The sequence below is a fragment of the Electrophorus electricus genome, chromosome 4, assembly GCF_013358815.1.
Source record: "Electrophorus electricus isolate fEleEle1 chromosome 4, fEleEle1.pri, whole genome shotgun sequence".
Classification (NCBI taxonomy): domain Eukaryota; kingdom Metazoa; phylum Chordata; class Actinopteri; order Gymnotiformes; family Gymnotidae; genus Electrophorus; species Electrophorus electricus.
Window position 1 is genome coordinate 7,818,977 of NC_049538.1, and position 10,847 is coordinate 7,829,823.

At 40.6% G+C, this 10,847-nt stretch overlaps 2 protein-coding genes across 2 annotated transcripts in view; one reads left to right on the forward strand and one right to left on the reverse strand.

Annotated features, from left to right (window-relative positions):
* Window positions 1–3,180, reverse strand: part of nutf2l (nuclear transport factor 2, like) — a 5,710-nt gene extending 2,530 nt beyond the window's left edge. The window contains exons 1-3 of the mRNA XM_027024634.2: window positions 3,080–3,180; window positions 2,811–2,922; window positions 2,553–2,624 (exon numbers count right to left, since the gene is read on the reverse strand). Of these exons, the coding sequence (XP_026880435.1) occupies window positions 2,553–2,624; window positions 2,811–2,909 (171 nt within the window). The 5' untranslated portion in view covers window positions 2,910–2,922; window positions 3,080–3,180. The remainder of the gene's footprint in view (window positions 1–2,552; window positions 2,625–2,810; window positions 2,923–3,079) is intronic.
* A 404-nt stretch (window positions 3,181–3,584) lies between these two features.
* On the forward strand, window positions 3,585–10,845 carry ngly1 (N-glycanase 1). The gene is made up of 12 exons (XM_027024652.2): window positions 3,585–3,855; window positions 4,315–4,429; window positions 4,858–5,094; window positions 6,184–6,346; window positions 6,849–7,068; window positions 7,269–7,390; window positions 7,528–7,673; window positions 8,014–8,124; window positions 8,420–8,599; window positions 8,882–9,070; window positions 9,404–9,581; window positions 9,959–10,845. The coding sequence occupies exons 1-12, from the start codon at window positions 3,755–3,757 to the stop codon at window positions 10,132–10,134; spliced, it is 1,938 nt and encodes a 645-aa protein (XP_026880453.1). The 5' UTR covers window positions 3,585–3,754; the 3' UTR covers window positions 10,135–10,845.
* The last annotated feature ends 2 nt before the right edge of the window (window positions 10,846–10,847 follow it).

A 10,847-nucleotide genomic window follows, 5' to 3' on the forward strand; every position in this document is an offset into this window, starting at 1 on the left:
GACTCAACTATATTCTTCAGATACACTATCTTATGTACTTGTGGTATGACTTTCAGTCATTTTTACGGTAACATTTTGGAGTAATGGGGTAGCAAATCCTGTCAAATGTCTATTCGGTTCCATATAGGCAACATTTGAAGGTCTTTAAACAAATTAAATTATCAAATCACTACACTATTTTCTTGAAATACACTGTTTCATGTACCCATGGTATGACTTTCAGTCATATTCAATGTAGCATTTTGGAGTAACTGTACAGCACATTTAGAATTCTGAGCAAATTCCAGTCTATTCAGTACCATATATGCAAAATTTGAAGGTCTATAAAATAAACAAATCAAATTGTTATTAAATCACTCCACTAAATTCTTGAAAGACACTTTCTCATGAACTTATTATAATGACATTCAAGTGTTTGTACTGTAGGAATTTGTTTATTCGGTTAAATATATGCATCTTTTGAAGCTCTATAAAATAAACAAATCAAATGATCAGATCTCTTCACTAAATTCTTGAATGGTACTTTCATATCTGTGGCTTTCAAATATTTTTGCTTTAGGAGTTTGGAATAATGGGATGGCAAAATTGTGTATTCTCTCTCTCTCTCTCTCTCTCTCTCTCTCTCTCTCTATATATATATATATATATATATATATATATATATATATATAAAAATAATCACTTGGAAGAAAGCTAACTGCTGTTCACCATTTTTAAACAGAAAAAAATACACATGTTTTTTTCATTTTTATGTACATTTTTGAAAGTTTTTTCCCAAGTTTTATTCTATTATATTAATAGTACATTTTTCTGCTGCTTTACAGTGAAGAAAACCTTTATATATTACATTTATTGTGTGTGGGGACTTTTTGTGGATACTAGAAGCTTTTTGTCTGTAGTTTAACATTTAAACTTTGATCCACCAAGATCTTCTTCAGGTCAGATGGTGAAAAAACAAAAGGTGTGTGGAAGAAAATGTTCTGAAGCCTGTTTATGTGTGTGCATTTGTATATGGTAATGGTGGAAGTGATGATGGTAATGATTAAGTTTGATAATAAAAATTACTAAATCTATCTGTACATAAAATAAATGACTGCCTGTTTCAGATATATTTTCCATCCCATTACCCTTTTCTTACTGTATAAAGACATACGAAAGTCAAATGATGAGAACAAAAGGACTGAATGTTTAAGAATGTAGTGGACTGGTCTGATAATTTCATGTGTGATACATAGTGAAACAAACAGACATTTACCAGGGTTTTGCCATCCCATTACTCAAAATTCCTACAGTAAAAAAGACCAAATATCATATCATATGGGTACATGAAAAAGTGTATTTTTCAGAATATAGTAGAATAATTTGATAATTTGACTTATTTATTTTACAGAGCTTCTAGAACTGATAATATTGAGATCCAAATACACATTAAGATGACTGTGCCATTCTAATACTCCAAATTGCTACAGTAAAAATAACTGAAAGTCATAACATGGGTACATGAGTGTTTTTAAAGAATCAAGTGGAGAGATCTGATAATTTGATTTGTCTAGTTTATTTAGTTTCAAATATTGCATATTTCGAACCAAATAGACATTTAACAGGATTTTGCCATCCTATTGCTACAAATTCCTATAGTAAAAATGACTGCAAATCATGCCATGGGTACATTTACATTTATGGCATTTAGTCCGCACTTTTATCCAAACTGACTTACAATTATGACTGAGTACATCTTGAGCAATTGAGGGTTAAGGGTCTTGCTCAGGGGCCCAACAGTGGCAACTTGGCAGTGGTGGGGCTTGAACCGGCAACCTTCCAATTACAAATCAAGTACCTTAACCACTGCCCTCACAGTACAAGAGTAAGCATACTTGAAGAATCTAAATAAAGTGGTTTGATAACAATTTGTGTATTTTATAGAGCTTCAAGTAGTGATTTATAGTGAACCGAATAGACATTTAAGAGGATTTTACCATCCCATTACCCCAAAATTCCTACAGTAAAAACACTTGAAACTCGTACAATGGGTACACGAGAAAGTGTTTTTAAGGAACACAGAGGAGTGAATTGATCATTTGATTTGTGTATTTTATACAACTTTAAAATATACTCTGGTAAAATGACTAGCCATTTACACAATATTGCCACAAAAGTTCTCAAATGAAATTGTACCATGAGTAGCTAAGAAAGTGATCTTTATATAGTGGAATTAACTGAAAAGAAATAGATTTTAACTGGGAAGGTTTGAATTTCCAACACATTTTAGACTTTTCTACATATATGTTTTAACACATTTTCTTTCCCTGTATTAGACCTCAGTAAGATATGTTTAATTAAGCTGAACACATTTCTTTTAGACTTTCAATGTCTGCCCTAAAAGTACGATACACTTTGCCCCTACATCTGTTCGCAAACTGGCTACCGTAATACATAATATAGGCGCGCACTTCAACCGTCAGTGTAGATAGCGCGACCGAACTTTTGCGAAGTGCACATGGTGTGACCGTGGTCACATTTTATGTGTAGTCTGTTAACATAGCGTAACTTACGGTCAGTTTGCCCATGATGGCATTCTTCCCTTGAAAGCCTACTCCTTCCCACGTCAAACAGGATGTATCAGTCTAAAAGAGATGAAACCAGTCCTATATAAATTTCTCCACGTTAAAGTCGCATACATAAAATGCATACCTTTTAAAAGTTGTTTTAAGTACATCAGGATAAAGAAAAACCTTCCACTTTTATTTTGCAAGGATGATAGCTAACTATCAGCAATATTATTAGCACGTAGCGAAGACTCTTCATCTTACATAGAGGTCCGCGAGTTTCACGCGGTCTGTATCAAACTGTTGATAGTAATGCTGCACAAATCCCGTGCCAATTTGCTCCCACATCGGTGTGTCTGCCATTAGGATAAACGTGCTGCAGCAAACAAAACGTGGACACATCAAAAGAGCAGGTCAGAGAGAGAGAATAGAAACGTCTCAGTTCATCTGTTGTAACTTTTTAATTCTTTTTTTTTTTTTTTTTTTTTTTTTTTTAAGACTATAATAGTTTGCATTATGTTGTTTTAACTTACCAAAAACGCCTTTCAATGAGATGGAAACCGCCGACTTCCTGTTTTGGCGGCAGAACTTCACTTTCAAGAGAATCAGCCAATAATATGCACTCAAATGTGGTATAATTATGCTATATTATAAATAGCTGGCCTAGGAGCAGAGTTTTCCCACACAATCACGATTCGGTGAAGCAACTTGAAACTGAAATACCAGATCTGGGACCTGTGAACCCGTTCATCAGTGGGACGACAGTTTAAATGACAATATTGCAACAAAAAAAAACAAACAAACGAAAAAAACGAAAATAATGGTATCGGGTGAAAATGCTACGTTTATTCACGATAACACGATAACAGCGAACACATAGAAACATTAACATAATTTTTATATCACATTAATGCCTTTTCAATCGAGGGACTTTTATTTAATATGTGAAGACTTGGGTTCTTTTAAAGTTGCCTGAATTTTTTTCACATATCGACGTTATTTGAAATACCAGAAAACGAAGAGCAACATTTATGAAATGTTAAATACATCAAATAAAGTAAATCTTTAAATATAAGAATAATGGCCAAATATATAATTTTTCCCAGTGGTCCTTTCAGGTTTAATTTCTCAGGCATTTTGAGACAGCAATTTTTAAGAGACTTCTAGTTAGATCGGTGAAGAGTCAACAACTTTGTTTAGCTTGAAGAATGGCTGGATTTCAGGGAGTCTCTGCATTGTGTGAAAATTCAAACGAGGTGTTTCTGGATGTCTCAAAATTATTGTTAACTTATGCGGATAACATTCTAAGGTAATGTGACTGAGCGGTCTGGCTGGCTAAGATGCTGATTAGCTTGTTAGCTAGCTGCCTATCTAAATGCAGTGTCATCTTTCTGAACCTGGAAAATCACCGTAGCCAACGCACTTTCTTACGTAAACAACTAAACTAAACTAATTAAACTTGTGATTAAGTTTATATGTCTGCGTCTTTCGGCGTAACCTAACGCGATTAAAACGAGTTGTGTAGTTAGCTAGTGAGCTAGAGGTAATTTCAGTTTAAGCAGGAGAAGTCAGCAGTGCCCAGTTCCGCTCCTGGAAATGCAGGTGTGTCACCCAGAAGTGTTCCTGTTATTAGTGGATATTAGAGAAGGTTTGGAATTAGCTAGGTTTGCAGGTAGCTAGATAAGCTAGATAGTTAGCTAGCCATGTTGCTAGAAGGAGGGCACGCTTGTGTTGATTAGTTCATAACTGCATGTTTAATTGTTCTTAGGAACCCAAATGAAGAGAAATACAGATCCATCCGTATAGGCAACCCGACCTTCTCCACCAAACTTCTGCCTATAAAAGGAGCAGTCGAATGCCTCTTTGAAATGGGCTTTGAAGAGGTAGCTAAGCTATATGACTTTGAAATGTTGGTGAAATACTCAAATATTGTTCTGAATAGCTAGCTTGCCCATGCTTAAATATATGCAAAAAATGTCTTAAAGATCCATTTGATCATGAGGTCAGTGAAGCCTGCATCTATTTGGCCTAAAATGTATTTGATTAAAATAGGCACACTCCTGTATTTATTAGATGAATCTTGCTGAAATCAGACAAAATGTCTGTTCATTTGTTATATTAGTTTGTAGATGTTGCAAAATCATTCTGCTGATAGTGCATGTTGAGATGATTAGAAATGCCCTGACTGAGACCAAGCTCCATGTGATGTATCTCTGGGTTTAATATACGGCATAATGGATGAGGTGTTTTTTGTTTTTTTGTTCTTGCAAGATGTAATTGTGTTCTTTGACTACAACGTCATTCTTCTCAGGCTGAAACGCACCTGGTGTTTCCTAATTCGGCATCTGTGGACCAGTTGAGGCGGGTGCGAGAGTCCATCGCAGCAGAGAGGGAGCAGAGGTTGGGGGCAGGTCGGCGCGTGAGTGCCGCTGGCCCTGCTGGCCCTGGCAGTTGTCCTACCTCGATCTTCCCCGCGATTCCTACCTCGGCACAAGCACCAGCACGCCAGCCACCTGCACAGGCCCCTGCACAACACCAACAGTCTTTGGTAAGTGTGTGCTAGAGGTTGTAACTGTATGATTTAAGATTAACCAGATGGTTCTGTTTTCCAGTTCCTGCTCGTCTTTTTCTTCTTATGTCTGATTCACAAAAGATTAAGGCTTTGATTTCTGTAGCAAGTCTTAGTGGTGCAGGTGTGTACTGTTGCAAGTCTGCATAGCAAGCTTCCAGCTATCTAAATGTATTGTTAATATACTGAACCTGGATAATTACTTTTTTTTAAGCTATTTGTATTGTGACTTTAGATATGCCCCACCTAATACTTAAAAAACTAGTTACCTAGGAGATGGCTAGCTGTAGGTATCACCACAAGCTTCTTTTTAATCAGGGGATGTTTCATTCAGTTCCTGGAGATCTGGTACCCTTTTCGGTTTCATATTTGAAGGACCATTAGAACCAGGTGAGTTAGAAAAGGATTAGAACTTACAAAGGCGGGTGTTTAATATTTTTCCAGTGCATTCTGATAATTTGGCAGTTCCCCCAGCATTGCATACAAACAGACTTATGCTGGGTAATGCACTAATCTCTTCTTGGTCTGATGTTATCTGGGATACAGTGCCTCAGTCATTTAAATGAATGAGACAAGTGATATGAAGACATATCACTGGCTAAGAAGAATCTTTAACCACACCCCCTTCGTTCATCCCACCATGTTGCGTGAGGTGGAGATAGATGTGAATGCCTTTTGGACACATATCTCTTGTAGTTATAGGTTAACTGGCGTGGATCCCGGATGTTCACGCAAATGCCAGACACTATTGTTGACTACGCAACTACAATGCATTTATTTTGAAGCCTTTTTGCATTTATAGCACCATGTGGCATAGTCAGAATCTCTCTGGGCTTTAGTGATGACTCGACAAGCCTGAGTTTCTGGCTCTTGTGCTCGCCAACAACAGCTCGCTGTTCATATTCGCGCAGACATCTGTTCTACTGCTGTAGCACCAGGATCATTCTTCTCAATCCCTCTCGACCCATAGGCAGGTGAGGCGAGCTCCGACACGTACCCGGAGTCGTCGTCGGTGCACTGGCGTGATATGTCGTGACCTTTCTTCCTCCCCTCTCTCTGACGTCGTAGGTGAGCAGCATGGCCTTGCTGAGGACTCTGCAATCGAACTCCCAGCATGTGATGGTGTACGAGGATAAGGCCCTGCAGCGGAGAGCTCAGAGCTGCATGCCGAGGGAACAGCTACACAGCAGAGCGCGAGAACGACTGCGGCAAGCCAGGGAAGCGGATCCGGGTGAGACTGCCACTTATTGGTGGACAGCCCTGTCGCTCATCCTGCAGCAGGAGTGCTTCTCGGCCTCCGCTGTTGTTTATTAGATTGACTTATCTGAATCGAGATTTCTGGCTTGCTGGTTTGAGCTTAGTAGGTGCAAAATCATGGATTTAGTCTGAAAACTGACAGCTTTCGGCTTGTTACTTGTTCCTTCGTGCTGTTTTGTTTTGTTTTCGTTTTCCACACACACCTAAACCAGTATTTCTTGTTTCCAGTCTGTTCTGCCGATCTTAAGTTTTGATGAAATGCCTGGTTCATTAATGTTTTAGCATGGGCCGTGTACAGCCCTCTCAATGTATACCTGTTTTAATGATGCATGTCCGGTCTGTCGGAGGTCATGCTCCTGCAAAGCCTCATCCCTGGAACACAGCAAAAGGTCTGGTTTGGTTTAGGAACAAGAAAGCAGAAAGTGGCATGATTCGCTTTGTCACCTCATTTTCTATTTCCACCTTAAATGTTACAGGGTGTAGCTTTGCTGAGGAGGACATGTTGGTGCTGGAGCTGTTGCAGTGGTTTAAAGGCGACTTCTTCTCCTGGGTGGACAGCCTGCCGTGCAGCCGCTGTGGGGGTCGCACTCAGTCTTCAGGCTCCCTGCCGCCGTCCGCGGACGACCAACGGTGGGAAGCCAGCCGCGTCGAGAACCACTACTGCAGCACCTGCTGCCTTGTCACCAGGTTCCCAAGGTAACGTGTCAGCATTTACCAGAAAGGAGATGGTTAACTGAAATGACTGGAGAGGTTTCTGGTGGAGATGTGGGAGATGGGAGACCGCATCTCGGGGTCCCTTGGCTGGAGGGCTACCCATGTTCCACTCTTCTGGGTGTGTCTTTTGTTTTCATAGTTGACTCGGTGTTTGTGTGGTTTTGCTTCGTTTTGTGTTTTAGGTATAATAATCCTGAAAAATTGCTGGAGACCAGGAGGGGGCGCTGTGGAGAGTGGGCCAACTGTTTCACGCTGTGCTGCAGAGCGATGGGGCTGGAGGCAAGGTATATCTGGGACTACACAGGTATTCAACACACTTTCTCTATGCTTCATACATTATTGCTCTGGTGCTTAGATCCATTGTGGTTACATATAAGGTGAGTGTGAAGGCATATGGTTCAGCCTTTGTGTGTGTGTGTGTGTGTGTGTGTGTGTGTTCAGACCATGTGTGGACAGAGGTGTACTCTGACTCTCAGCATCGCTGGCTGCACTGTGACCCCTGCGAAAATGCCTGCGATAAGCCCCTGCTGTATGAGGTCGGCTGGGGCAAGAAGCTTTCCTATATCCTTGCATTCTCCAAAGATCAGGTAGCAACAAACATCTTGTATGTCCTTCACTTCTTAGCCCCCAGCTGTAGCAGTCATAAGTTTGTCACTGATGTCCGGGTACAGTGCAACTTCTCTTTGGCCTGCACTTTGGGCCAGCTGATTCTGTGGCCTGTGAATTGGAACGACCAGATTCGCTGATAATTGGCTCTAAGATGAGGAATTGGGTCGTTGTGTACTTCTTTGTGTCATGCAAACTGTTTGTCTGTCTTCTGCTTCGTGCTTCCATAATGCACACCCATACCCCTTCGACTTTATCCTGTTAAAGCCTGTTTTTTTTAAGAGTTAAGTATATTTTAGACCAAATGGTGTACAACAACAGGTGGTGGACGTAACATGGAGGTACTCCTGCAAGCATGAGGAGGTCCTTTCCAGACGTAAACAGGCTGATGAGACATGGCTGCTACATGCAATCAATGAGCTTAACAATTTGGTAAGCATCTACACTAATAGCGATAATATTGATAGGGCTAGTACTGAAAACATTTACATGGGCAGTGGTTTTCATTTTATTTTCCCTAAATTTGTTGGAAATCGTACCCCTCCTCCAAAAAAAAAAAAACCCCACCTCACAAGACATTTGTAGCTTTTGACTTAATATATGATCTGCTATAATTTATAGATTGTGTAACCTAAAAGTAAACTGAAGTCTTTATCAGTGTATTAAATAACAACAATAATGAATATGATTTGTGAATATGGCATGGATTGTGTTTGTGTGTGTACAGCGACAACAATCTCTGACAGCTGAGAGGAAGCGTGAGTTGCTGGAGAGGCTACTGGTGGAGCTGGTGGAGTTCATCTCCCCCAAGAGCCCCAAGCCAGGGGAGATGGGAGGCCGTATCTCAGGGTCTCTCGGCTGGAGGGCTGCCCGCGGAGAGACCAGTCCTACTACGGGGTCCAAAGGGGTAGGAAAGACAGTTACAGCCAGTATATCAGTGGATTCTCACTTCCTATCACCCACATATGAGAAGAGCAGCATGACTCTTAAATGAACAGTGTATCAATTTCTCTGTTTTTGAATTTTTTTTTTACCCTCATCACTTTGTGCTCAGAATGTCACATATCAGCAGTGACTGCTTCAGGTACTGCTGTTTCTATGATTTGTAATCGGGAGAAGAAATGCATTCAGTAGAAATTTGCAAACATTCTGTAATGAAAAATTAACCAGTGAACTTTGTCCGTTTCAGAAAACTGCGGAATTCGTGTTTATCCCCACCGAGTCTGAGAAGCGTGCTAAGTTGTTCCACCTACAGTATAATGTGACCAAGGACTGCTACTGCAGAGTGCTCAGTGGCCAAGAGAAGATCCCTGGCTGGGAGACAGGAGTGTGGAAGAGAGAGTCTGTGTTTAGGAAAGAAGAGCACGACTGGCAGATGGTTAGTTTCTGTAATCCTCTCTACACATGATTGACACAGAAGGCTTTGATTGCAGTTTGTTTATAGAATGCGTAGTTGTCACTTGGTTTCATGCCCACTTGTTTTCATCTTTGTTCTATTTAGAACCATCTGATTTTGTTAGGCAGGACACAATAGCTTTAAAGGTGTAGACAAATGTGTTTTGACTTGAGTTTGTTTCTGTGGGGCTAATTTTTGGTTGTGCCTGTACAGCTGACGGAGTCCATTTCTTGCCAACCTTAGATAGACCTTGGATGCAGCCCATAATCATTCTGCCTTGTGTTGATAACCCACTAGCATATGCTCTGGTTTTAGGTGTACCTGGCGCGGACAGAGGGCTCTCCCTCAGGCAGGGTGTGCTGGAGGGTTGCCTGTGTGCCTGTGGGGATGAGGATCAAGGCAGTCTCCATCCGAGCCGTCAGTCAGACTTTCCATTCTGGCTCAGTACGCTGGAGTGTACGCTCTGCTCAGACCACCATTGAGTTCCCTGGAGGTATAACTGCTGGATAGACTGGCACAGAGGTCACTCACTCAATCACTACCATAGACCTACTTAATACTGTGGAGCGATATTGTTGCGAATTGGCACTGCTGGTGTTGTGTGTTGGTTTTGAGGATATGGGCATATGGGCAGACCCTGTTCTGTAATTTGGTTGTGTCTTGTTATTTCTAGGAAGGCATCACTATGAAGTAATAAAGTAATAACCATAAAGTGTTAACTATAAATATGGGCATTGTCACAATTGATGTGATTACTGAATCAAAGGTCCGTGTTCTGACTGTGTACCAGGCATGGTAATTTCCACTGAAATTGATACTTCTCAGTGCATTGTGATTTGAAGGTTCCACCACTGACTGCTTTCTTTGCAGATGGAGAAATGCACTCTCTGGCTGGCCTGTCCGGATCTGCAGAGCTGGTGGTGGAAGCTGAGCTTAGCGGAGGGGATGGTGAGGGGGCGTGGCAACATGCTCAGCTGTTCAGGCAGAGCGTGAAGGAATCGGAGACCTCCTCATTAGAGATCCTCGTAGAAATGGAGGACGCCTGATGGGAAATCCGTGCCCTCCCCTTCCCACCGCATCTTTTTAATGACAAAGAACATGTTCTGTAAAGTCAGTTCATGGGTGGAAAAGAGGATGCTCTATGCATTTTATGTAAAAGACCCTGAATTAAAGTTATAGGAGAAAGTTAGGTTATCCTAATGGGATCAAAGTGGACTTTGCGATGCCTTGCTGTCTGGTTATTTTACTTTGTCAAATGTGCAAGAGCCTGCAAAAGGTACCAGAGAGGGACTGACGAGAAGAGTTGGGCTGGTACATATGGGTAAATATCAGGTAAAACTTGTACATGATTCCAAACAATTTATGACCTGAAACTAGTTTTTGAATGTAGAACTTTGAGCCTAAATCAACTTTTAATGCTTTAATCTGCATGCATTGTAACTTTTCATACTGATGAGAGCTGCGATTCTAGAATGAAAGGTAAATGTTTTATTATTGTGTATCAGTGACTTGGCAGGAGATTGGTTCATTTTAATATGGAGGAGAATTAAGAATCCCTACAGGTTTAACTTGTCTACATTCTCATGCCACTGTCTGTTCTATGTTAAATCATCACTTTTAGAGAAAAAAATGCAGACACCTATCTGTATGTTTAGTTGCAGCTATAGAATAGCCTTCGTTTATTGTTATTGGTTCGTTAAATTAATGTTTTACAGTTTAAGCATATTAAAAATGATGTTATTTACCACTTAACCTAACT

Excerpts from the sequence above, each read along its gene's own strand:
- ngly1 (XM_027024652.2), top strand. The coding sequence starts at position 3,755 with ATGGCTGGATTTCAGGGAGTCTCTGCATTGTGTGAAAATTCAAACGAG. Across the intron at positions 6,347-6,848 it reads AGCCAGGGAAGCGGATCCGG|GGTGTAGCTTTGCTGAGGAG; the intron begins GTGAGACTGCCA and ends TAAATGTTACAG. Across the intron at positions 8,125-8,419 it reads TCAATGAGCTTAACAATTTG|CGACAACAATCTCTGACAGC; the intron begins GTAAGCATCTAC and ends GTGTGTGTACAG.